Source organism: Symphalangus syndactylus, chromosome 13 (assembly GCF_028878055.3).
Source record: "Symphalangus syndactylus isolate Jambi chromosome 13, NHGRI_mSymSyn1-v2.1_pri, whole genome shotgun sequence".
In the NCBI taxonomy this organism is placed as follows: domain Eukaryota; kingdom Metazoa; phylum Chordata; class Mammalia; order Primates; family Hylobatidae; genus Symphalangus; species Symphalangus syndactylus.
In genome coordinates, this window is record NC_072435.2 from 80,516,303 (window position 1) to 80,544,109 (window position 27,807).

At 33.8% G+C, this 27,807-nt stretch overlaps 1 protein-coding gene across 1 annotated transcript in view; it reads left to right on the forward strand.

Annotated features, from left to right (window-relative positions):
- The window catches only part of LRRIQ1 (leucine rich repeats and IQ motif containing 1), a 190,795-nt gene that overhangs the window by 109,050 nt on the left and 53,938 nt on the right, over positions 1–27,807 (forward strand). Inside the window, 1 exon segment of the mRNA XM_063615130.1 lies at positions 5,420–5,521. Coding sequence (XP_063471200.1) covers positions 5,420–5,521 — 102 coding nt within the window.

Sequence of the window (27,807 nt, forward strand, 5' to 3'; positions counted from 1 at the left end):
TTACTTTTTTGTGATAACTTATTTTTATTGAGTAGTAAATTTTTTCAGGTTTAAAACATTAACATTTCAAGCATTTTTAAAGAAAATATAAACACCTTGCTTTTTAATTTGTTTGTACCTCCTGCACTCTCATTTTGTAAACTCCTATTAAGTTCATCAGGCTTCTCTGAACTGAATGCTATGTGGTGGTTACCCAGTGAAATAGTAACTCCGAACTCTTAACGATAGTGAGATTCTCTTTCAGTTCTCTAGATATAGAATCTAGTAGTGTAAATCTGGTAGTGTGATAAACTCTATTATTGCTTTGATGTCTATTTCTACCCATCTTCAGCAGTATCAAAAACATTCTTTAAACAACTGTTTTGAGAATAATAATTTCTGAAACTCCTGAGGCAAGTTCAAATATCAGAGGTGGTTTAAGAACTGATTCAGCCAATATTCAACAAATAATTATGACATAGTTGTATTCAAGGAATTCTGCTAGGCCCACTTTTAAAAGTATTTGTAAAGTTTGCAATAAATAGCCTTCAGTAGTGAAAGCAGAGGAAAAGCTTAGCTTGTCAGACTTCCCATATGATTCCATCTCTGGGAAATATATAGGTCTTTCTTGCCAACTCTTGTAATTGAGGGTTTTGTGGGGGGTGAGAACATTTTTGATAAAGCAGCATAGCAAGTGTTTTAGCAAAGGATTCAGTAAGGAATATATGCTAGTACATAAAAATCATTGCTTTAATGGCCACGACTAGAGATAATTATCAGGCAAAAATTAAACCTCTTTTATCAGTCACAAGGGGGCATGGCAGGGTAACAAATGAAAGAAGATAACCAGACGTCCAACTTAATGACCACATCTTTAACTTAACATTTTTGGTCAGGTTAAAATCCTAAATGGCAATTGTGTAATATTTATAGGGACTATTACTCTAATAACATGATTATAATCCAAATTGCATTCTTATTACTGTGTAAGGTTTTGTGTCTCTATGTATCACTTTTGTTTTGCTTTTTTACATCAATATATTAGAATAATGAAACGAAACATTTTATGTTTAAAACATGAACGCTGAAATGTAAAATTTAGTGATAAGTTTTATACTCGTTTCACTTTTTTCATTCTATTCTTCATTCACAACAGATACACAGATTAGAAACATTAAAGGGAGGATTAATGGTGAAAAGCATGAAAAAGAAAATCTGACAGATCTTTTCTAATCATCACATTTTGTCTATCTTCTGTTCAGCTGATGATGTAGCACTTATTTCATTTTGTATCTGTGAGCAAATTATTTAAGATTCTGTGCCTCAGGTTTTCTTCTTATAGAATAAAAAATGTTCAGTACTTTTTCCAGTTTTATAATTCAATCGATCTGTGATATACCATTAACTTACTTGCATCTGTCTCAAATAATGACCATAATTTAAATTTTTTACTCACTAATGAGTTAAAACAATGTTTTAAATATCTAAATTTGGTTAAATACTGAAAGATTTACTAGCAATTTTTAAATATACTTGGAGATACATATCTTACATAGACAACTTGCCAACTCGAAATTTTTAAGCCACTAGAGGGCAACATCGTCTATAAAACTGCTGTGAGACTAACTAGATCTATGGGGGTGGGGAGCATGGCAGGCGGGGTGTCAGAGAATAGGAACAATTAATTAATATAATAAATTATGTCCTACAATCTAACAAAGTAATAATCCTCAAGGAAATGAAGCACAATTGCAAGAAGTATGGTAGCTTTAATTCAAATTTCTGCCACAAAAAACCTTAGAGCACTCAGTGGCAAGCACTCATATTTTCTGTTTGTATTTTGTACATATTTTTATCAGTCAAGGGATATGAGTCAATAATATTTTATTTATTTAAGATGAAAATGAAAATACAGCAAAAAGCAGAGGGTCAATTAATTTAAGAATGTAGAATGTAATGGAATCAGTTGCAGAGAGAGGGAAGAATATGAGGAAGCTCATTTATGAAGAGGCAAGAAACTGAGGAAAGATATGGTATGGGCGGCTACTAGGGGAGACTTAGTATTGATGACTTCTATTGGTATAAGTGAGGCCATCTGATTAAAAGAGGAGGAGGGTGGAGAAGGAAGAGGAGGAATTGATTGGTAGCTACAGGGTAAAATCTAAAATTGTGAGGAGTTATTACTTATACAGTTTATGTTTGGGTTATGGTGGTTGTTTTTCCTAGTGAGTAATTGCTTTTAACCTCTTGATTGGCATAAGCTTGAACCAATAATGACCGGCCTTGCATTTCTGGGTTTTATTTGTTTGTTTGTTTTTATTGTTGCTTCATACACAGAAGCAGTTTCAGAATTTGGTGATCTGTGTTGAAATTTAGCAGATATCCAGGGAAGTTTAGAATTCAATAGTGCAGTGAAGAAGATCCTGTGTAAGGTGAGAGTTACTGGTTTATTGAAAACATGCAGGGTCAATAATCTCACAATACTGAGTGTAATTGGTAGCAAGACTGAGATGAGGTGGATGCAGAAAGGGAGTGGGTGTTTGGTTTTGATGTGGAGCACTCCTTAGAGTGCTCAGAGAGAATGGGGTCTGAGTATAGGGATTTTGGTGGAGAGTAGCTGGTAAGAGGTTTAAGGAACATAGGACGAAGACCTAACATGGATTTTCTGCCAGGAATTAAGCCAGCATTAATAAAGCCTAATTTTTTATGTCAAGTAAACAATTCATGGGCTATAGCAAAGCCATCAGATTGCAGAATGATAATACATGTAACTAAAGAATGTTAAGGGGGAGAGACCAACAGGGAATAGTATAGACAAAACTCTACCAAAATGAAGTTTATTCAAGATTTATTTTGTTTACCACATCAATTTCCAGTAAGATTTTACGAGAATTTTGATCAGATGTTACTGTGTTATGCTCTCAACAACAAAAACTTAATAATAAAATTCATCTGAATAGTAAGATCCTTGAGGGCTGAAACACCCTTGACATCTCAGACCTACTACCACCATGCCTAGCACCTGGTAGATATCCAATGAATGTCGTCAATTGACTAAATAGAAAAAATAGATAAAAGTCACTAATATACATTTTACAGTGTGTGTGTGCATTTTAGTCATGTAAATATATGCTTATATTTGGGAAAATTTAAATTAGTAAATAGTACTCCTTTTAAGATTATGAAATATTGCTAGTTATTCAAGCTTATTTTACAGCACTGCTATACTTGGCACCTGCAAAAAATGAGTAATAATAACCAGATTTGTATGTAAGAAAAAAAATACTAAAATAAAACAATGAGATAAATTAGAATTACAGAAGTTGAAAAGGGATTGTACAAGGAATTTAATAATATGGATACTGTAATGCTTAACTAAAATTATATTATTTAAATGAAATAATAAACTGTAAAGTATAGAGACACATGCATAATAGGACATGGTTACTTACCTAGGGGTTTCTGAAACATTTTTGAACATCTATTTAATACCTATTTCCCCAACACTGGGCAAGTCATTGCTGGGAGATACAAAGATTATGTTTAAAAGGCAACTTAGACCTGCTGTTGCTTACCACAGAGGAGTAGACTTAAGTGTACAAAACTGACTTTATAATGAATAAAAACATGTAACAAACTATACTGTTTACAATTACCTTATCCCTTGGCTTTTTTTTTTAACTGGGTTGCGTTTTTATTTATTTATTCTTTTTTTATTGAGGTAAGAATACTGTATTATTACCAGTGGTATTTTCAGGGACTATCAAAATCAAGTGATTTTTTTTCTATCTTAAAGTACTACGTTTCCTACTTCTTATAATTATCCCTTTGCAATTCGAATTAATTTAAGATTAAATCAATTTATGCTGATGTAATCAGAATGTTTTAAAACAAAAAGATACTGATAATGTAGCACTATTGCTCTTGGAGAATAAAATTATTTTGAGTAAATTGTGCTAGATAACCTTTCTAAATATTTTGTACATATTAAATTATTTGACCTTGATAATAGTATGAGGAAAGTATGATTGTTTTATTATTTGGCCAAGGAAATGCCAAAGAACTTATAAAATATTCATAGCTTCTGTTCAGTGCACTGTGTTGAGTGAAATGGAGCCAATTATGGTTCTATGTATTTTTATATATCGCAGTAAATTTTATGAAGAATGTAAGTTTTTTTCTAAGAATATAAACTGGAAATGTTTCATTGTTCATGTCATAATTATGTCTATTAGCTGTTATTTGTTGAGAACCTACACTAATGTGTGCATGGGACTTGATGTTTTACACACATGATCTCATTAATTTGTACAGTACTACTAGTACTTCAAAGACGATATTACTTCTGTTGGACAGAGGAAGAGACAGAAGGTGAGAACAGTTTTTCCGGAGTCATTCAAGTAGTAAAAGTTGGAACTAGGATCTAACCCAGGTCTGCTGAATTGTGATGTTGTTAGAAAATACATAGATCAAATAAAAAGGCAAGAAGAGCAAGAGAGTAGAGAGATGGTTCTAAGACACCAAACAGTTTGTAAGCCCATGGTAATGTCTTTCCTCATTGACTAATGGTTCTTTGACATGTCATTTATTTTGTAAATGACTTAGATGATATATAATACTTATTTTATGAAATATATATACACAGATTTTTATTATTCTTACTGTTAGTTCATGTTGAATTCATAAGAAACATTTAATAACGATACCTGAGATTACATATATTAATACTTATGAAATGTACCTAAACATTGTCCAACATTTTCCCTAATCTTGAGAAATACAATCATTGTGAAAAATATAAATCATACTTAGTAAAGATGAATTATTACTAGAAGACTAATGGAAATTGTCAGGTTGCTCGTGCTGGAGAATAGCTATGCAAATACTGTTTATTTTTGCTACTTTAGCATTTAATTAAAATATGTAATTTGGTATTTACAACATTAAAAATCTTGTTTCTTGATATGTATAGTCTACATTCACAATCTGTTTTTTGTAATATTAATAGACCTTGAATATTCTTCGCTTTGAATATATGGAGAAAATTTATACATCTTTGTTGTCTGAAAATACATTAGGGCAAAAGAGAAACCACTATTTTAGGTGTTAAATTAATGAAATAACCTTTTCCTACCTGTTTCTTACTCCATTAGTTGTCTTGCTTCCATCTTTTATATCCCATCTCCCCATAGTTTAGATGGAAAAGTAGAGCATTTCTGTTCTTTAAATACTGGCTATGTGTTTAATCAGATAACCAATAATACGTACATGGTTGGCTACCTTTCCATGTTAATGAAGCTTAATATAACATCATCATCAATTTCATAGAGCTTTATAAAGTGGATTTTTTTTTACTACCACCATATAATAAATATGTGGACATTTAGAGAAGGAAATAACCAAAGATGAACTTTGCTCCTTTCTTATTCGTTTTGTTTAGATTCCACTGTGCGTCTAGCCTTATTCAAAAACAATGAAAATAAAGTGTCTGTTCCAAAATCACCAGAGAAGGTACAGCCAAGAAGAGATGGTTACTTTGAAGGTATGGCTTAGTAACAGATACATAGAGAGGTAAAAAGATAAAGAAAGATTGAAAGAATTGTATTTACAATAAAATTTTAATTCTTAATCATGAAGTATATATATAAAGAATTATGTATAACATATACTTGAATAACTCAAAATATGGCTATTAAAGCTGAAGTGCTAATTTAGTGTGCTGAAATATTGATATAGTAATTGAAAAATTTGTATCAATGTTTACATAAATTTTAATTTTTTTATTTATATATGAACGTTTTATAATGATGTATCATCAGTGACATTAATATTATTTAAATTTTACAGTGACAGATATATTAGCTTCTACCAGTGGAAGTGATCACATGTTGAAATGATATTCTGTTTACTGCCAATTTACACAAATTGTATTAAGCCCTATAAATTATACTCTGGAATTTAAAATATTTTACAATATTTGAAGTTTGCCCAACTAACTGTTGGGGTGAAGGATTTCCACATCTAGGTGGTGATAGTTCTGATTATATCTCTGATTTCAACATTCAGAAAAATCATGAACTTAAATTATTAAACAGAAATATTTAAATGTAATAAAGTAGCAAGCATGATGCAAAACAGTGCAGCAAACATGACTTAAAACGTTTGCCACCTGCTTTCCTTTTAATGTTAATGTTTTTTAGTTTTTATACTAAAAATTTATACTACTTTTTTAGTATAAAATTTTTATTTAGTTTTAAATTTTCATTTTAGTATAAATTTCTTATAATTTTTAATAGAAAAAGGGAATCATATTTTAATGAAAAGGACCTATGAACATTTTCAGCATTTTGTCTTCTATAAGATTTAAATAAATCTTAAAATTTAGGCATCTTCATAGCACGATTGAAAATGGAAACAGTTTGATTTACATTTCTGTTTTGTAGTGTCTAAAACTAAAGAAAAGTTTGTTAACCACCAAATTTACACCATCCTAGAAATGCCTACTGAAGTATGTAGGGGTAGAAGTCATGGAATCTAGAATTTTCCGTAAAGTAGATAGCAATAGTCTGGGCGTGATGGCTCACGCCTGTAATCCCAGCACTTTGGGAGGCCGAGGCAGACGGATCACGAGGTCAGGAGATCGAGACCATCCTGGCTAACACAGTGAAACCCTGTCTCTACTAAAAGTACAAAAAATTAGCCGGGCGTGGTGGCGGGCTCCTGTAGTCCCAGCTACTCGGAGGCTGAGGCAGGAGAATGGCGTGAACCCGGGAGGCAGAGCTTGCAGTGAGCCAAGATCGCGCCGCTGCACTCCAGCCTGGGCAACAGAGGGAGACTCCATCTCAAAAAAAAAAAAGAAAAAAATTAGTAATAAAAACATACATAGAAAGATAAATAAAGCAAGTGTGGGAAATTATTGAAATTGTTGGACCAACAGATGATAGTGTGTAAAGGTTTCTTTTACATTCTTTTTTTATATTAAATATTTTCCATAGTAAAACATTTAAAAATTTTGGTGCCCGTTATCCATGTCAAAACACAATATTATTTCAACAAATATTTATGGATTAATATTTTGATAGAATTAAAATATATTCCCAATTTAAAATAAGGCTTGGGTTTTAATCATTGAGGATATTTCATTGTTATAGTCTTAACTCTACCATTTCAGTCTTTTTTTAAAAAATGTAGAAATTCTGCTAAAATCAGTAACAACTCTACAGATATTGTTTATTAAATAGGAATGTTGTTGCATTAGAAAAGAACTGCCTAGGAATAAAGATAAGCAGGGTGTTCTTACCCTTTAATTTAATACACATCTCAGACTCATAAACAGAAATCTATCCTAACAGGTTCTCTTGCATCCTATCTTGTTCTATTAAATGTGAAGCTACATTACCATCTAGAATAGTATAATATCTATGTATGATATGTTTATTGAATTTGTACTGGTATAAAATATGCTAGAAATAGTTCAAAGTAGTGATAAATTCAAAGTGGCCTATAGAATATAAAACATTTCCCCATAAGCTTTACGATGTGATGTTCTATGATTTCGTTTTTTTCCTCAAGTGAATTTTGTTTAGTTTGCTTTCTTTTAGAACCAAGTAAAGTACATTTGGCATTTCATTAATTTCACTGAATGAGTTTATGTATTTACCAGATTTTCTAATGTACTATAGATTTTTGTTGTTGTTTGTTTAGGAATAGGCTTGGCAAAAACAGTTTTATATGGAAGATTTTTTTTAACAGTTAATATGTTTATTCTTGTCCCTTTTTTTAAGGGGAAAACAGTGACGAAAAGTGAGGCAAAATCATTTGTTCATTGCTGGCCAAGCTGAACCCCATGTTGTCTTTAACTGCTGCTCTGGGATTATTCACTTTAGAGAATCACAGATACTTCCTGATGCCACAGAGCGCAGCTTCCAAAGAAATATCCGAACTAACCCCTACTGCCCAGTAGAGAGTGCCTCCTTAACCCAATTCTTTTGAGATACAACTTTCTTACTATAAAATGCACCCCTTTTGAAAGTACAATACAATGAACTCTACTATATTTACAGTTACATAACCATCACCAAATCTAGTTTTAGAACATTGGAAGATCTTTTATTCCTTAAGAAAAAAAATCAAATAAAATTGGTGGTTGGGCATCTGATGCCCCCCAGAAAAGTGAGGAAGATCAAAATTAAATTTTGCTGTAGGTTTATATTGAATAATTCCATGTGGAACAGTATCTCAACACAATGGTATGCCAACACTGTCTTATAATTTCCTTGGTTTTGTTGAAATTGTATCATACTGTAGAACTGCTTGACTATTGCTTTCCAAAATACACATTTATTTTAGTAACATTGTATAAATTTAAAAAAAAATTACTTTCTGTCTCCACTCTGCAATATTGACTATATGGAGTTTCCATGATTCTTCTTACAAATTTGATTTTTATTGTGGCTTTTTCTGAACATCCCTAGCAAAAACATTAGTAGCTAGAAAGGATGGTAGATATATCTCTGTTGGTCTATGATTAAAAATATGCTTAAATTCAAGGAATAGTTGATATTAAATATCAAATTATATTAAAAATATAAGGTAAAATATTATACCATTTTAACAGTCCATGTTTTACAGGATGTCCTTCTATTTTTTCTATATTCATAAAATGTTGACCATTTTTGTCTGGCTACCAGATTTAGATCTTTAACCTAATCAAGTCTGAGGAGGCTTTGACCACGCCTGTCCCCAGAGTCACCTCATATATGTGCCATGTGTCAGCTATTAGCCAGTTGTTCCTATGAGACAAGTCTTAGAGCCTGAACACTTTGCAGATTTAACATTGGCTTATTTTATTTATTTGTTTATTTATATTTATTTTGAATCAGATGCCTGTCTTTGTTTACCTTTGTTACTAACCTGTAATACCTACTTGGATTTCAATATCCTATATTGTCTTAGAACTCAAAACAATTTCTTGTTTATTGCCTTGAAGATCTGCAGCCAAGTTTCTTTTTTTTCTGTTTTAATTGTTTAGTTTGGAGCTCTGACATCATTTATATTCATCACTTACATAAGAGCAAGCATAGCTTAATGGACATTAGTGTAGATTCTGGAGTTAGTCCAACACAGTTTGAATCTTGACTTTATCGTTTATTAGCTGTGTGACCTTTGGGAAGTTGTTTAACTTCTCTGTTTCTCATTATTTTTCATCTATGAAATAAGAGGCAAACAGTAATTAGGCATGGGGAGTATTGTGAGGATTACATAGATTTTATTTGTGAGTAGCTTGGAACACACAATCTAAGTACATATTAAGTGCTCAAAATATAATCATTAGCAATAGTCATTTTAAAAGTATGGCATTCCTTCTTGTTCTTGTTTACAATTAGTTCTCTTTATTCCATTTATTATTAAGTACTGTGCTGAGAGTTTTACTTACATTCTCTGATTCAATGCTTTCAGAAACTTTGAGAAAGATATTATGACTGTCAACATTTTACAGATGATAAAACTATAGTATTGAGAGATTGATAGGTGACTTGACTAAGGTTTCCACACAGAAAACAAGTGGCTGAAAGGAAATGGTAATAATTTCTTTGACAAATAAAGCTTGCAAAATCAAAACAAAATACAAATGTTAGAGAAAAAAGATTACGAGGTAACCCTGAAATTTATACCACTTAGAACTAAAATACTTAGGAAAAAAGTAAAGACTAATTATTAAAATAAGGTAAAACTCTGAGAAAACCATAATCAATTTTGGTTATTATTCCTTTCTCATAGTTGCATTAATATAATTTAGGATATCATTTAGTGCCAACATGGTAATGAAGATTTGATTTGTGACCTATAGTTAGCTGCTACCTTGGATAATGTTATTATTGATATTATTATGATAACCTAATATTAAGTATGAGTCAGTTAGATTCTTAGTAAAGAGTGACCATTTTTAAAATAATTCCAACTTTTATTTTATATTCAGGGGTAACATGGGCAGTTTTGTTAAATTGTGTATGATACTGAGGTTTGGGCTACAAATGATCCCATCACCCAGGTAAAGAGCATAGTTAACAAACAGGTACCGTTTTTCAGCCCCTGGTTTCCTCCCTCTCTCCCCACTCTAGTAGTTCCTGGGGTCTATTGTTTCTATCTTTGCGTCCATGTGTACCCGAAGTTTAGCTGCCACTTATAAGTGAAAACATGTGGTATTTGGTTTTCTGTTCCTGCATTAATTGGCTTAAGATAATGGCCTCCACGTTGCTGGAAAGGACATGATTTCATACTTTTTTTTTTTTTTTTTTTTTTTTGAGACAGAGTCTTGCTCTGTCACCAGGCTCAAGTGCAGAGACGCTATCTCGGCTCACTGCAACCTCTGCCTCCTGGGTTCAAGCAATTCTCCTGCCTCATCCTCTCAAGTAGCTGGCATTACAGGTGCACACCACCACGCCCGGCTAATTTCTTTTGTATTTTAGTAGAGACGGGGTTTCACCATGTTGCCCAGGTTGGTCTCCTGAGCTCAGGCAATCCACCCACCTTGGCCTCCCAAAGTGCTAGGATTACAGGCATGAGCCACCGCGCCCAGCAGATTTGATACGTTTTAATGGCTCCATAGTATTCCATGGTGTATGTATTCCACATTTTCTTTATCCAAACCACTGTTGATGGGCACCTAGGTTGATTTCACGTCCCTGCTATTGTGACTAGTGCCGCGATGTACATACGAGTGCATGTGTTTTTGGTAGAATGATTTATTTTCCTTTGGATTTATACCCAGTAATAGGACTGCTGTGTCGAATGGTAGTTCTGTTTTCAGTTCTTTGAGAAATCTCCCACATTTTGAATCATGTTTTAATTTTCAGATATATGAGAACCTCCGCACACAGCCTATATTTTTGCTTCATTATTCCTATTTTTATTTATACATAAATTAAGTCACTTTCCTGCCCTCATCTGCTGAAACTTCTAAATTTGCTACTTCTAAAGTCAATGCCAAATTCAGACTTCTGGCTTTGGTCAAAGAAGGAAGTTAGGCAAGCCAGGAAAAAAATTTAGTCTGGCCCAACAACCTTCTCAGGAATGCAGGTTTATTTAGTCTTAGCTCCTCCATTCCCTGGGACAATTATACTCGATTTCAAGTCAGATTTTCTTAATTCCCAGTCTGCTGCTGTCATCACTAACATGCTTCCTATTTGTTCTCTTATAAAATAGAAGATTTGCAGATAACTCATGGTTTTATAAACATATATTCAAATATTTTTGTATTAAATGTTTAAATATTGAATGTATTAAGAAACCTATAGCTTCTATAATTTTTACTCCAGAGCATTTCTTTTGTGATACTTTTTACTTTAGAATTATAAGCATTTTCTCCTCCTGGCTTCTCCTTTTTAATGCCAGCTTAGAGAACAGTTTATATTGTGTAGATTGCTTTAAAGGAGGTCTTGCATTTCCCTAGCTGTTTATAGTACTTGCTAATAGTGCCAATGACTATGTATTCAGAGATGGCAGCATAAATGCCACAGGGCATATGCAGGCAACAAAATACCTGAAGGTAGCCCCATAAGAAGAGATGCTCATAATTTTATTCCACTGAGCAAGATTCAATAATTAGTCAAAATTATCATGGATAGAAAGATTTATAAAATGTGATTTATCAGTATGTCAGTCTCCAACAAACACTATATTTTGAATTACTGTTTTCCTACTAAGTTTTGAGCTCCATGTGTTTCTTTAATACCCCTAGCCCTTAGCACAGTGCCTAATGTATAATGGATGCTTAATAAATGTTTTTTGATGAATAACTGAAAAATACAAAGGACCCTGGCATTAAAGAGTTTCAAATATAGATGGAGTTGCAATATGCTTATATAATGTTTTTTAACATGCTGTTTGCTTTGCCAAATTAGACTCATTGCCCTATGCAATCCAGAAAAATCTCTTCACTTGGCTAATTTGTATTATCTCAGGCATTTAATTTTTTAAGAAGACTTTTCTGATTCTAGTTTAGAATACCACTCACTGTGTGTCCTGAATAAAGTTTTATATGCAATATGTATTATTAGTCAGGGTTCTCTAGAGGGACAGAACTAATAGGATAGATGTATATATAAAGGGAATTTACTAAAAAGTATTGACTAACACGATCACAAATTGAAGCCCCACAATAGGCCATCTGCAAGCTGAGGAGCAAGGAAGCCAGCCCGAGTCTCAAAACCTCAAAAGTAGGGAAGCCAACAGTGCAGTCTTCAGTCTTTTGCTGAAGGCCCAAGTGCCTCTTGCAAACCACTGGTGTAAGTCCAAGAGTCCAAAAGCTGAAGAACTTGGAGCCCAATGTTCTAGGGCAGGAAGCATCCAGCACGGGAGAAAGATGAAGGCTGGAAGACTCAGCAAGTCTCTCTTCCGTCTTCTCCTGCCTACTTAATTCAAGCCAAGCTGGCAGCTGATTAGATGGTGCCTACCCAGATTGAGGGTGGGCCTGCCTTTCCCTGTTTACTGACTCAAATGTTAATCTCCTTTGGCAACACCCTCACAGACAAAACCAGGAACAATATTTTGCATTCTTCTATCCAATCAAGTTGACACCTAGTATTAACCATCACAAGTCCACCCCTTGTCAGCTTGAACCCATTCGCATCTCCTGACATCACACATAATCTTCAAATAAACACAATAATAAGGTCATAATAATGCCTAACCTAATGCAGCTAGCGTTCATACAATCAGAAGTGCACTAATCCTTAACCTAAATGCTATTATATAAAGTTAACAACACCTAAATCCTGTCATGAAGTCAATAAATTTTATGGCACATTATAAAGGAAGAAGCAAGGAAATAAAATGAAGATATTTTCTTAGTACACGTGTATACATGCACAAACAAGTTCTTAATAAAATAAGAAGAAAATACTCTTGACAATCACAGTCCTACCTTCTTCTAATACCCATCCCATTGCCTTCAGCAAGCACCTCAGCAAGTCATGGTTTTTTACCTGGAGGAGTGACCCAAACCTTCATTCCTGAAGGGGCTGGGCCATTTGTAGTCCTGCCTGGAGTGGGTTCCTGTAGTTTCCTATTGACCTTAATCACAGGGCATGGTAATACTAAGGGACACCCTAAGGGATCTCCTGTCCCACTCATACTCTGCCTTACCTCCATCATGAAGTAGTAGACTTCATCTTGATACCTGGGCCAATCACCCCAGCCAACACTGCAGCTCCCTTGTTAGCCTATTGACTTAGAGGTAGGAGGAGCCCAAAGTAGCCAGGTGGCAATCTTAACTTCCAGTTTAATGAAATCATTGTTGTATCTCCTGGTGGCAGCATTCCTTCTTTTGGAACTAAGACCTCTAGGCCAGCAGAATATAATGTCATAGGAACAGGAAGCAAAAATTTTGCTAGTGGGTCACTAGGGGTGATGGTGAGTGGTGCCACTTCCAATTCTGCCCCTTAATTCCTGGATCTGTGAATCTTGGCTATGGGAGAAAGAGTACCATATATTGGACACTGATTCAGGGCATACACAGCCTTCTGGAGAACTTTGCCCCAGGCCTGCAAAGTATTGTCACCTATTTTGTATTGTAATTGTGACTTCGAAAGGCCATTCCACCATTCTATCAATGCAGCTGCTTCAGCTTCAGATGATGGGGAGTATGGTAAGACCAGTGAATTCCATGAGGATAAGCCCACTGCCACACTTCTTTAGCTATAAAGTTTGTGTCTTGGTCAGAGGCAATACTGTGAGGAATACCACGGCAACAACACATCATCAATAGGGTAAAACTAACCTGTCTCACACCACTTACTATGTTTCAATAGTATCCTGAGGAAATTATTATATACCATATAATATAATAGCCTCCTTAGTGTTGCTTATCATTTAGCATTTGTACAAGGCACTGTTCTAAGTATTTTGTCTCTACTAATTAATGACATTCTCACAAGCAACTTTTGAGATAGGAGACAAAACTTCATTCCTTTTGGAAAAGATAGTATCAGTAGAAATCTGCCTGCATTTGCAAGGAATAAAGGATAAAATAGCAAAATCTTGTAATCTGTTTTTTGCAAGATGTTTTCTTTAAGTCTTGACTAGTAGGCAGAGAGGAACCTGGAGAAAGAGTCAGTAACAAAACTAAATAATATTGAAATGTAAGTTGGAAGCCCTTAGATAATTGAAGATCAAGAGCTATGTTTTTATTTTTTTAATGTAATATGATAGCTCTTGATATAATTATCTAAAATCTTTTCATGGCCTCCTGTTGTCCTTTGAATAAAAGCTGGACTTGATATTAAATATCATGGCCTACTGGACTGTAATTGTCAAGCCCTCTTTCTGTTCCTCAAGTATGATAAGCACTTTATTATTTTGTAGCTTTTGTATTTCATCCTCTTTCTGCCTAAACAGTGCCCTTAGCGTTTTACACAAATGGCTGTGTTATTGTTTAGTTTCACATTTATCCAGTGTGAGAACCTTTCCCTGTAACACTATTTCACATAGCCTTTTCCTCTCTTACCAGCTTCTCTCTCTCATAACACCTGTCATTTTGTGGCATTTATTTGCTATTGTCTCATTTATTAATTTAAACTGCCTACTTATATATTGTGGCTCCAGCAATAGTATGGAAGGAGAGCCATGTCAGAATGGTTTATTCTTATATCCTCAGCACTTAAAGCAGTGCCAGTAGTATATTGATTCTCAATAAATATATGATTAAGAAAGAAAGTAAATGTACGTAACATCTTATAATTAAAACTTCCTAAATATATTCTAGGCAATGTCACACCATTTAGTAATACAAGGTTTGAAATAAATTTCAATTTTCTACAGAAAAAATAAATCTGATTAAAGAATTTGGTCCAGTGAAGCATAAAACAAACTATAACTTTTTAAAAAATTATTTATATCTGGATAAGGTAGATTCAGGGAATGGCAGTCTAAGGTCTGAGAGCAACCTATTCAACTATTTTTTAATCCAAATCAGTTATAAATAGCTCATTTTTTATTTCCCCCTAATTCTGCCATAATTGAATATTTGTGTTCTATTCTAAAGTATGTATTTGTATGTGCATATTATATATACATATGTACTTAAATGCTGATATGAAGTCAGTAAAACTTACATCACATAATAAAGGAAAAAGAAAGGAAATAAAATGAAGATATTTTCTTAGTACAAGTGTATACATGCACAAACATGTTCTTAACAAAATAAGGAGTCATATATACTATGTATATATAAAAAATTGTATATGCATAGTATATGCACATACTATATGTATATATAATTTACATACTCCATGTATAAATATATATAACATATATACTTTATAGATACACTTTTTATACATATATGTGTGTATATGTGAGAGATATGTATATGGTTAAATTTTTAAATGGGAAGAGATTTCAGAGCTCTTAGAGTTTTTTGAAATGAACCATATGTAGCCTGGGTACTTTTTGTTAAAAAAAAAAGAGGACTTCCACTTCTCATAATAGAGGACTATGTAATTCTGATCAACCGTACTTCAGAGAACAACTACAAAAGCTGGAAAATTTTTGTTTTAAAAATTTCATTGAAGTCATTGGAGACCTAACAGTAAGGAATTGTAAGTCAAGAAGGAAATACAAAGAGCTGAGAAGCTGAGAAAAATTTTTGATGTTACTTGCCTAGGTCAATTGGAAATAGATTTTTCACTAGCCTCTTACCTGAAATAAAAATAAACTATATCCAAAAATAGATAACATAATTCTAGACTTCTTTTTATCTCCACAATTTTTCATATAAAATATCTGGCACACAGTGAAAAATAGACATGGAAAGAGATGAGACATCATTATTGAACAAGAGAAACAATAGATGATATAAGTAGAGCCAATGAGACTTTAGATAATGGAGATTTAAAAATAAATGTACGTAATATCTTTGAGGATATGGAAGAAGAAATTGAGAATTTCAGCAGGATATTAAACCTATAAAAATATCCAAATCGAAAGTTTATAACTTAAAACCATGACTGAACTTAAAAATTCAATGGATGGATTCAGCTACAGATTAATCAAAACTGAAGAGAGAATTAGTCAACTGAAACACATTTAGAATCCAATAAAGAGAAGTGTGAGGCAGTGGAGTACAAGTAACATTTGAAGGATTTATGGTTGAATATTTACCAAAAGTGAAGAAAAAGCTGAAGTTGTAAATGCAAGAAACTTAATGTGCATAAAAAAATATATACAATAAAAACCACATCTTGGCATATCATCATAAAATTGCTAAAATCGAAGACAAAGACAGAAATTTTAATAAGAGCCACAGAAAAAGATACATTATCTTCAAAGAAGCATCAATAATAAAGCTAACTTCTTCAGAGAAACAGTCAAAGCCAGAAGATAATTGTTGTGGACTGAGTTGTGTCCTTCAAAATTCGTAGGTTGAAGCCTTGATGTCCAATTTGACTGTATTTGGAGTTAGGAACTGAAAGATGTAATTAAAATAAAATTCAGTCAGAAGGGTGGGCCCATAATCCAGTAGAATGAATGTCCTTTTTAGAAGAGGAAGAGACACCAGGACTGTGTGGGTACAAAGGCAAGCACATATGAAGAGAAGGTGGCCATCTGCAAGCCAAGGAGAGAAGCCTCTGAAGAAACCTCACCTTCCAGCACCTGGATCTTGGACTTTTAGCTTCCACAACTGTGAGCAAATAAATTTCTGGTATTTAAGCATCCCAGTCTGTGGTATTTTGTTATAGCAGCCCAAGCTGACTAATGCAATAATGTAGTGGTAGCTTCAAAGTGCTAAAATAAAGTATCTTCCACCATGAAAGTTTATATCTAGCAAAACTTCTTCCATCAAAAAGAAAGCAAAGCACACATACCACCCAGCTCCCCAATTGCTGCTTTCCTGGACAGCCACAAGGAAGAAGAAAGAAGGCACCTGGGTTCCTGAGCCAAAGCTTCACAGAGAAAGTAGGGAAGAATAGTAACTTTGGTGAAGTCCATGGCACCCCTTTGTCCCTTGCCCCTTGTAAGAAACTTCTCTGTCATCTGTATCAGGTACCCCCCTACCTGTCTCATAGGACACTTTCTGTATTTCTGGAATAGCTAGAAATTCTATCCAAGTCTCAGAGAATTACTACAACATCTTGGAAAGTTTGTCATCCTTAAGAATATTGCCATTTTATCTAAACTAGGCTACATGAATTAATGAAGTAACAATGGATTTAGACTGAGAAAGTCTTGTGTTAAATCTTGCATAGACACTCACTAGCTATATACTCCATGTCCTGTTTTTCTCAATTGCAAAATCAGAATACTAGCCTTTACTTCTCATGATATTTTGAAAATTAAATGAGAATCTAAGGGCTTCTGGATAAAAATGATGCAGCTGAAAATCTCCCTAAAATTTCTGTGGAGGTATTTTTAAGATATAGATGAGCAAATATGGGAATATTAGGATGGGGCAACAGCAATAGAACTTTTTAGGCAAGAAGGTAAATATGTGAGTAATAATGAGAAAGCAAAAGCTTAAACCAGCAATGGGAAAATATGAGAACTGTCTCTATGTCAAAGGTTCGGGAATTGATGCTATTAGGCCCTCTTGATATGAGATGAAGTGGCCATCAAAACAAATATATTGGCCGGGTGCAGCAGCTCATACCTGTAATCCCAACACTTTGTGAGGCCGAGGCGGGTGGATCACGAGATCAAGAGATCGAGACCACCCTGGTGAACATGGTGAAACCCCATCTGTACTAAAAATTAAAAATAAAAATAAAAATAAATAGCTGGCATGGTGGTGCACACCTGTAGTCCCAGCTACTCGGGAGGCTGAGGCAAGAGAATCGCTTGAACCCAGGAGGCAGAGGTTGCAGTGAGCCGAGTTCGTGCCATTGCACTCCAGCCTGGTGACAAAGCAAGACTCCGTCTCAAAAACAATAAATAAAATAAAATACATATATTTGTCTTACCTCAACAAAAATTTTAACATTAATTCTGTAATAAAATTCTGTAAATTCTGTAAGTTTAACATTAACATTAATTCTGTAAATACAGTCTCTGTATTTGAGAATACCAGGCTTATTTGAGATACTTGGTGTCTTGTTAAAACTAAGAGTAATTGTAGGAGTGTATATTAAATGCTAAGGCCCTAGGCCATTCTTCTAGATAGCTTCCAGAATGCTGATATATGTGTCCTAGTGAGCTCATGCTCCCATAACAAAATACCATAGTCTGGGTGCCTTAGAGAACAGAAATTTATTTCTCACAAATCTGCAGCCTGGGAAGTCCAACGTCAAGGTTCTAGCTAATTCAATTCCTGATGAGGGCTCTTGTCTTGGATTGTTGACAGCCACCTGCTTGCCATATCCTTACATGTGCAAATATACTCTTTTTCTACCTGCTCACTCAGAAAGCTAGAGACTACACACACAATCTCTCATACACACACACACACACACACACGTGCACACACACACATATATACACACACACACACACACAGAGAGAGAGAGAGAGACAGAGGTCTTTCTCTTCGTCTTCTTATAGGACCGGTAATTCCATCATGAGGGTCCCACCCTCATTTCCTAATTTAACCTTAATTACCTCCTTAAAGACCCCATTACAAATACCATCACATTGGGGGTTAGGGTTTCAACGTATGAATTTTGGGGGTACACAAATATTTAGACCATAGCACCATGCCTTTAATCTCCAGGCAAGAGATTAGAAGAGTCTTTCTGAAGATTCTTATCAGTGCAAGAGGAAACATCTAAAAACTGACATCAGGTATTACAATATGGGACTCATGTAAGTCACCTTTAGGTGAAACTCTCAGACAGTAGGGTTTGCCCATTTATGCAGTTTGCTATCAACTTTATAGACCCCCACCCTAAAAGAAGCAAATGACGATCATTAAACAAACTAAAGAAAATATATAAAATGAAAATTAGAGAAAAAAGTAGCAAGCATAATAAAGACACTGGATGAAAAACATCTTCAAGAATACCATCAATATTTTCATAGACATAAAAAGGGTATGCCCATGAAATAGAATGAGATGCTATAAAAGAAAGAGGGAGATCAGAGACCCAAAAATATCTCGTTGATAGCAGAAATTAAAAAAAAAAAACTTGGCAGAAAGTATTGTTAAATAAGTCTCCCAGAAACCAGAGGAAGAATACAAAATGCTAGAATAACACACAAAAGAAAATATAAATAGAAACTAAGTTCAGGAGGTCCAACATTTGATAAATAATCAGAGATCCAGGCCCGAAGCAGTGGCTCACAACTGTAATCCCAGTACTTTGGGAGGCCAAGGCGGGCAGATAGTTGAGGCCAAGAGTTCTAGATCAGCCTGGCCAACATGGCGAAACCCTGTCTGTACGAAAAATACAAAAAAAAAAAAAAAAAAAAAAAAAAGCTGGGCATGGTGCTGTGTGCCTTTAGTCCCAGCTACCTGGGATGCTGAGACAAGAGAATCACTTGAATCCGAGAGGCAGAAGCTGTAGTGAACCAAGATCACGCCACTGTACTCCAGCCTGGGTGACAGAGCAAGACTACAGCTCAAAAAAAAAAAAAAAAAAAAAAAAAAAATCTGAGATCCAGAAACAGAGAATAGCAGCAATGTCAACAACAAAGAGATGGAAGAAAATTATCAAAGAAATAATTCCAAAAATATGTTCCAAAACTAAAGGACCATTTTCCAGATTAAGAGGCCCACTAAATGATAGGAAAATGAATGAAAATAAACCAATCTTTTTGGCCCATATTTGAAAAATGTCATAAAACCAAGGACAATGAAACAAACCTCAAAGTCCTCCAAAAGGAAGACCAGATCTCTTGCAATGGGTCAGTTATCTAAAATATATTGAATTTCCCAACAGTAGCCTTGGATCCTAGAAAACAATAGAACAGTATTTTCAACATTCTTAGAAAACATTATTTCCAACCTAAAATTATATAAATAGAGAAACTATTAATAAAATTTAAGAATATAAAAGCATGCTAAGTCTTAATTTATTTCCCTTGCAATCTTGCTCGGAAAGCTACTGAGGGAACTGCTTCACTGAAGTGGTAAACCAATAAAAACTAATACATGAGATCCAGCAAGAGAAAGAAGCAAAGGAATTTCATGATGATAGTGAAAAGAGATCTCAAGATGACAGCTCACATGGGCTTAGAGAATAAACATTCCATGATGACAGAGAACACCATGAGCAGTCCTTCTGAGCAGGGAGAAAAAAGAGTATATTTGCTATCAATACATTCAAGTATATCAGATCAGTTCTAAAGTAAATACTAGAGTGTTCTTCAGGCAGAAGAAAAAGACTTCCAGATAAAATCTAGGAGATATAGGAAGTAATAAAAAGCAAAGAAGGGTTACTATATGGTTAAATCTAAATAATCATTGGCTTCGTTCAGGGGTTGTAACAATAATAAGAATTTTAGATGGGTCTACAATATTTATAGTCATGGTAACAATAACATTATGCTTTGGGTTTTTTAAACTATGCATCAAATTACTTATGCCTAAAATGGTTTTTGGCCGGTTTCTTTGTTTTGTTTTGGATGAGTCTTACATTTCTCTCTATTTTTGCTATCTATACAGCAGTGGTGGAATAAAACTCATATTCACCAACTTGGAATTATGCAAGATGGAGTTTTGACTCTAGTCCAAACCTATGTGATTTTGGTTAAGTTACTTAACCTTTCTGTACTTGATTTTCCTCAGCAATTAATTGGAACAAGTAATATACACCACATAAAGTCATTGGGTAAATTGAATAAAAATGTATAAAAGCTACAAGAATGAGCTCACCTTTAGAATGTGTTAACTAAGATTTAATTCCTTATCTTCCCTATTTATTCTACCAGTACATGTTTATCAAATTTCTGCTTTGAGTTTGGCATTGTGGAAAAAGATGAGGGCACAGTGATCAATGACATAAACACAAACCATGTGTAATAGAGTTCTCTATCTAGAGGCAGGGGTTGGGGTGGGGGCGAGGGGCAACATAAATACTCCGTGTAAGTGTATAACACAACTGAGTAAAGCTCATTATGAATCTAGCCCAGAGACATGAGGGAAGAAGTGACACTTGGGCTGAGTTTGAAGGCTGAGTAAAAGTAAGTAGGCAAGAGGGGAAGTTGTGTAGAATGACTATTCCAGACTAAGGCATGGTCCTATTGAAAGACTTTGAAGACTAGGTTAGCCTGGGCCATTCAAAGAACTGAAAGAAGGTTGGTATGGCCAGAGAACAAGGAGTGAGATGAAGCTGGAAAAATTGGTAAGGCACAGGGCAATTTTAGTCTGTCCTTTTTAATCCACATTGAGGATTTGACTTTCTATATTCCAATGATTACAGCCACTGTAGGATTGTAAGCAAAAGATAAAATGGTTAGATTTGTTTTCCAAGTAACAATTATGGAACATATGGTACGAAGGATTAATAGGAAGGAAACAAGAGTAAACATAATATCAGTCAAAAGATCATGGCAGTTGTTCAGCACAGAGATGGTAACTTAGACCAGGAAGAACATAATGGATATGGAGATTTAGGTGGAAAAACAGCAAATAAATCATGGTTACCAAGTATGAGTATGTGCAACCTGCATCTCACCTATGGAATGAGAAGAATAATACCTATCTCAGAGAGATGTGAGGAGTGAGATAACTGCTTACCATAGTAAGCGGTGCTCAGTATGTGACAGCAATTATTATTTTTATTTCCATTATTGTTCAAAATTTTTCTATCTCTTTCCTTCTCTCTTAGCAATTGGTGTCCCATTTCCTTTTATGGCTAAAATTTTCATCTTTCTTTGGATGTTGTCTTACCTAATCCGTGATGGTCTTCCATGGTGATCCCATATTTAGTTATCTCCTATAGTTGGTTTCTTAAATTTCTGTCTCCATCATCTACCTTAGTTTGTTAAAATAAATATGTAGACAAGCTGTAATACTGCCATTGAAAATATTATTCCACCTCCTCCTCAGACCACTATCCCATTCATCTGTCTTTAATCCTTGCCAACCTTCTTAGTCTAATCAGTGTCTTTATGCCCCACCTTTAGTTATTCTGCATTTTTTATTTTTTCAAAACTCACTTTTGAGCTTTCATTTTCTTCCACTGTCCTTGAGATGGGAGGCACAAGCAAAAACCAGTTTCTACTTCAGAAGATAAGCCTAGTAAGAGGGACAAATAAACTGAAATTTATAAGCTGATGTACAATCCTCTTAATAAAATTATTCATGGTGCACATTCTACTCAAATTACTTCATTATAGTAATCAGTGTTAACCTCTTAGTTACTAAATTCAGAAACCTCTTTTCTATCCTCATTCTACTCATCTTCTTCAGTATTTCATTCATCATTCTCCCCATAATTTATCTTAGTCCCTTACATCTTCACTTCCGTTCTCTCTTGGTTCTTCTATTTACCTGGGACCACTCCTTTTTAATTATCTTCTCCATTTATTCCTGTTCATTAAATATAAATATTATATGAATTTTGTTTATATATGACCTCATTATCCACTCAATACACATATTTACTTACTGATACAGCAAATATTTAGTGTGTCAGACGTTATATTAGGCTGTAGGGATACAAAGATGAATATAGGGATACAAAAATGAGTAGTACATAGTCTTTGTCTTTAAAAAAAAAAAAAAAAAAAACAGCCTCTGAGTCCAGTTGAGAAACCTTACGTAAATGGGCAAAACAAAATATTTTAGGAGTGTACAACATACCTATTCCTATGGCACAATGGAAAGATCAAGATAGAATACTTAATTCTATTATGTAACCTATGGTTACAGGCAATAACAACCAAATATCTACCTCAGTCCTTCCTCTTTTTATTTATACCATAAAGTATATTATATTCATTCCACTCTGCCCACCTGTTTGATTATTTTTATTTCCTGTGTCTGTTAATAGCATCATTAGCCACTTACTCAATTTAGAAAGTCAGAATCATTCTTAATTCTATTCTCTCTCTTTCTGTCTCATTCCCTAAATACAAGCACTACCTTCACATATCCCACTGACTTCAGTGTCTCTTGCCTTGAAATATTGTAATAGTATCCTTGTGCAGTGCTTTTCAACAGCAGTGTGCCATAAGCAGTGTTATGGTTTGTAAAGACATTGCAGTAAAGAAGTAGATGATAGCATTTGCAAGATTGAGAGATGTGTGGATATTACAAAGGATACTATTACAATATTGTGATTACAATATTCTGTGATTACAGACTTGTGAAGGTGATGGTAGAAAAGTGGACTAGGAGCAATAAGTGAAGGCATTGTATATGAAAGACTGGAATTCGTCCTTGTAACTTTCCTCCCCATCTCCTGAAATATTCACTAATTATACTAAAATACTTCAGTATATCCCCAACTATGATAAACTGTGTTCTTTCTAAAATGTCCTGCTCTGCAAACCTTTATGCTGTTTCCTTTATCTGAAATGACCCTCATCACCTTTCCATCCGACACTTCCATTTATCCTTCACAATTCAGATAAATGTCATTTCATCTGCAAGTCATTCCTAATACACCAAGCCTCCCACAGGCCTTTGTCCATGTCTCTGTAACATCGTCTGTGACTATATTTTTATCTATTTCCTCCCAACTGCTAATCTTTTCAAGGTCAGGGATCAAATCTTAATCATATTTCTGCTTCCTCCCATCCTCAGAACATAGTAACTGTATTAGATTCATCTATATTAGGCACTCAATAAGTGTTTGTTGAATTAATAAACATTTCTGACTTAAAAAAATCTTTGGATTCTCAGAAACACTCTTCCTGCCAATTGCTATTACTCAAAGTCAAATACTGGCCTATTTCCAACTTAAACTTACAACTCATTCAGTGTTCACATTCAAGCTATAAGTTCCCCTGTCTCAGCCACCTCTGAGATCTATTTAGCACACTTTGGAATTTATTTAATCATTTCCTACTGAAGTTCAACCAACTGTGAGGTTGTGGACCCTGAAAAACTTGATCATTATAAACATTGTCCCTTCATTTTAAGGTTTCATAGCTTCTGAAACATTTTTCTGAAAGAGTAGGAAGGGGTACTATACTAACATCAATATGTTTTTTTATGTTTCTCCAAAACTAAATAATATTTTCCATGAAAATTTTATAGTACTTTAATAGAACTGGGGGATCCCACATATTTTCCCTAAAGCTTCAATACCTTCTGCAAGATTTCTCAAGATCATTATTTTAATTAAAAAAAAAGAACCATTAGTTCAACCTAATGGTTAGGAGAGCGGGCTATGGAGCAAGACAATTTAGGTTTGAATTTCAACTCTGCCCCTTGCTAGGGATATGACTTTAATTAACCCCATACATTTCTTTGTCCATTTCCTCATTTTTGAATTTGGCATAATGAGATAAAATAATGCATAACGCACAGAGTTGAGTAAATGAATTAGTACATGTAAAATGCCGAAAACAATACCTAATGCATACAAGTTCAATGAATGTATTGAACTTGGCTATTGCTATTATCAGGAACAGTAGCCATTTGCGATGAAATGTGTTAAAATTTAGAATTTGATTATAGTAACTGGATACATTTTGAAATATTATATTTTAAAGTATGGTGTGTTTGTGTGTGTGTGTGTTGGGGAAATTTATTATTCTGCTTAGTCAATCAATTTTCAGTGGAAAGGAATGTTCTCGATAATGATAAATGCAAATACTTGATAGATAAGATGTAGATTCTGATAAATGATCTATTCTACTCTAAATTTTAGCTGGACAAATTTGATAAGCAGGTTTAATCCACATGTCTCAAGGTGATGTCAATCAATCAATCAGTCACACGTCTGGCATTAACCTACCACCCCCAGTATATATATTATCCCATGTCATTTCTTTTCTTCAAGACCTGTATAAGGTCTTGAACTTAGGTAGCCCACTGAAGCATGAATTAAAGAAGAAACTGATATCTTTAAACATTCCAGTAATAAATCTAATTATAAAAATTAACTTAGTTTTTATCCCCCACTTAGAGATAAAATATTTTCATTCAGATATTGATATATGCTTTATAAAGGTAAAATTTATATTGTAATATTTTTCATGAAGAATAGAAAAACCAACCCTTCTAGAATTGCTGAATTGGAAGAGTGAATATATTTTCTATAATTCTTGTGATTCTAGGATGTATTTTTTTTAACAATTTTGAGGCATTTATCAATATTATAGGGAAATAAAATTATCTTGAAATTTTCCAAAACATAGCCTATGGTTCTTTGTACCAATGACCTTAAATTGTATATGAGATTTTTCTATTTAAAGAGAAATGATTATATCAAATACTATTTGAACATTAGTGAAGTGAATTATTATAAATAACATTTAGATTTAATTTTAAGAATTTAAAATTTATGTACCATAGAGTCAGCATTTTATCATCACACAAATGCTAAACTCAGTGTCAGTTTCTCAGAATTGCAACTTTTGAATGACACACTTATGTTCAAATGGACTTATCTGTGTTTGTGGTAGTTTAAACATTTAAGCTACTCTCCTATCTCATTGTGAGGAATCTGCATATGTACGTATATACATATTTACATCTGATGAAATGAGTACTTATTCTTGGCAGGAAAAGTTAAATGAGAATTTATACGTTTTCCATTAAATTGCTTGCCTTTTTATCAGATTTTGTATTGAAACCAAGATTCTGCATTAAAATATCCCTTATTTTTTCATGTATTTTTCTTTGATATATTTCTGTTAATACTAGAAGAAATACATTATTGAAATACTGAGAAAGCCTTTCTATTGTTATATGTGTCAGTAATTTATATATTTGAAGTATTTTAATGTTTAAAATATTTAAACTTAACTCAAATGTTTATAATAAAAATCCCATTGCAACTGGAACCTTAGGTGCTTAACTATTTGAATATGTTCCCAAAAAATCAGTGAAAATCTTCCCCTTTTGTACCATTTCTTCAAAGAAGGAAAACCGTTTCTGTTTTTAAAAATATTAATCGTCATGTTCAAAAAGGTCATCCAATCATCTCTGAGTTTGAAATCGTTTGAGGACATAAAAACACCTGAATTACAACTCATCTCACCCAAGTTCAGAAAAAAAATGGTGAAGAAATAGAAACATGACAGAGGTTGGTAGATTAGAAGGAGAGTAGACCCTTTTATATGTTTTTGTTTGACTATTAACTAAAATTATGTGTGCCAAGATTTAGGTTAGTTGAAAGCCCTACAAACTGGGCTTATGGAAATAGTAACTGAGCCTTCTAACATTTTGTTTTTTAATACACCACAAGAATGCATTTCCCCAGAAGTGTGAGATCCCTATCTTGAGATGTGATGAAATGCTTTAAAAAATTCTATCATAAAAGAGAAACATCTTTCTTAAAATTCTAAATCATGTAGCTAATGTGAGCTCACACAATAGAGGCCCGCACGTTGAAATATTTTCTCATTTTTAAGGGAATTAATGGCTCTCCACCAGCCCTTTAACATGTAAAATGAGTAGGTTACTTGTGTCCAGTACATCCAAAAAAGAGCCAGGATAAAATAAACATAAGGGGTTGGATATCTTGGAAAAAATCTGTCATGGGTTTGGGTTAATCATCTCCAGAAGAAATTCAACTTGATGCCTGAAATGTAAGACTTCTTGGAGAAAGCAGAAAGGCCCGAGGCAGTGTTGATCTGAAGGAGTGCTCTCCATGGGTCAGAGCTGCTCTGCTGGCAGAGTGCAAACCCAGTTCACAACCGCGGCCTCTGAAAAGTTGTAAAAGACTGCAGGGGCCTTCCAGTGCACGCACTCCAGCTTTGGTTACATAGTTTTAATGGCCTAGTTTCTTATTATAAAATAAAACTTAAAAATAAAATCTGTGCCTAATTTTCCAACCTTCTGTCCATCAATGACAGGATTCCTTCCTTCAACATTTGTAGAATAAAACAATTTCTTAAGTTTTAGTAATCATATAGAAAAGTATTTGGAAATATAGCACACTTGTATTTGGTGCAGTTTTCATGATGTCCTATTTGTAGGCTTCTGAACTTTGGAAAGTGAGTTATTTAAGCGGTACTTTGGATTAATTTTCTTCGATCACTTTTCATACATTTTTGAAGTGTTTTTTCCAGAGACAAGTTTCTCTTTGTTTCAAATCCCTGACACTACATGCCTTGTAGACTGAAAAAAAAATCATTTTAATTATCAATAATGATTGTGAACTCCAACTAAACTGATCTTATGCTAACTAGCTCAACTCAAATATTTACTCATTTTGCCCCAAATTCTCCTTGATGTTTTTTCAGTTTCATCATCATACCTAGAGTATATTCACTTGAAATAAAATAAAGTGAATATGAAGAAACATAGCATAAAGAAATAATTTTTAGTTCCCTTTGCTTCTATACATAATTTTATTGCACCCAACTGCCAAGGGAATTAAACTCAGTTAAGGTCTTAATTAAAATACCTGATCATGTCTTAAAGATGCTTACTTTTTATAGACATATAAGGTTGTTTGTTTACTGTTATACTCATAATCTGTTTATGTTCTATGTAGACTTTTCTTAAAATTACATATAGGCATAACCTGACTAGTTCTAGCAGAGAAACTTCAAACTTTAAACAGTGTAAAAGTCAATCAGTTCAATGAATAGAGTCCTAAGTGCTGAAGCATTTCAAATCCTTTTTCATTTGACCACTTGGTGACCTGATAACTATTTCCTGTCCCTAAATAAGGTTGTGACCCAGGTCTTAGAGTGTGAAGCTCAGATAATTTTAGAAACAAGTCAAATACCATAGACTTAAAGAAGTAGAAGACAGTTTGACTGAAATTC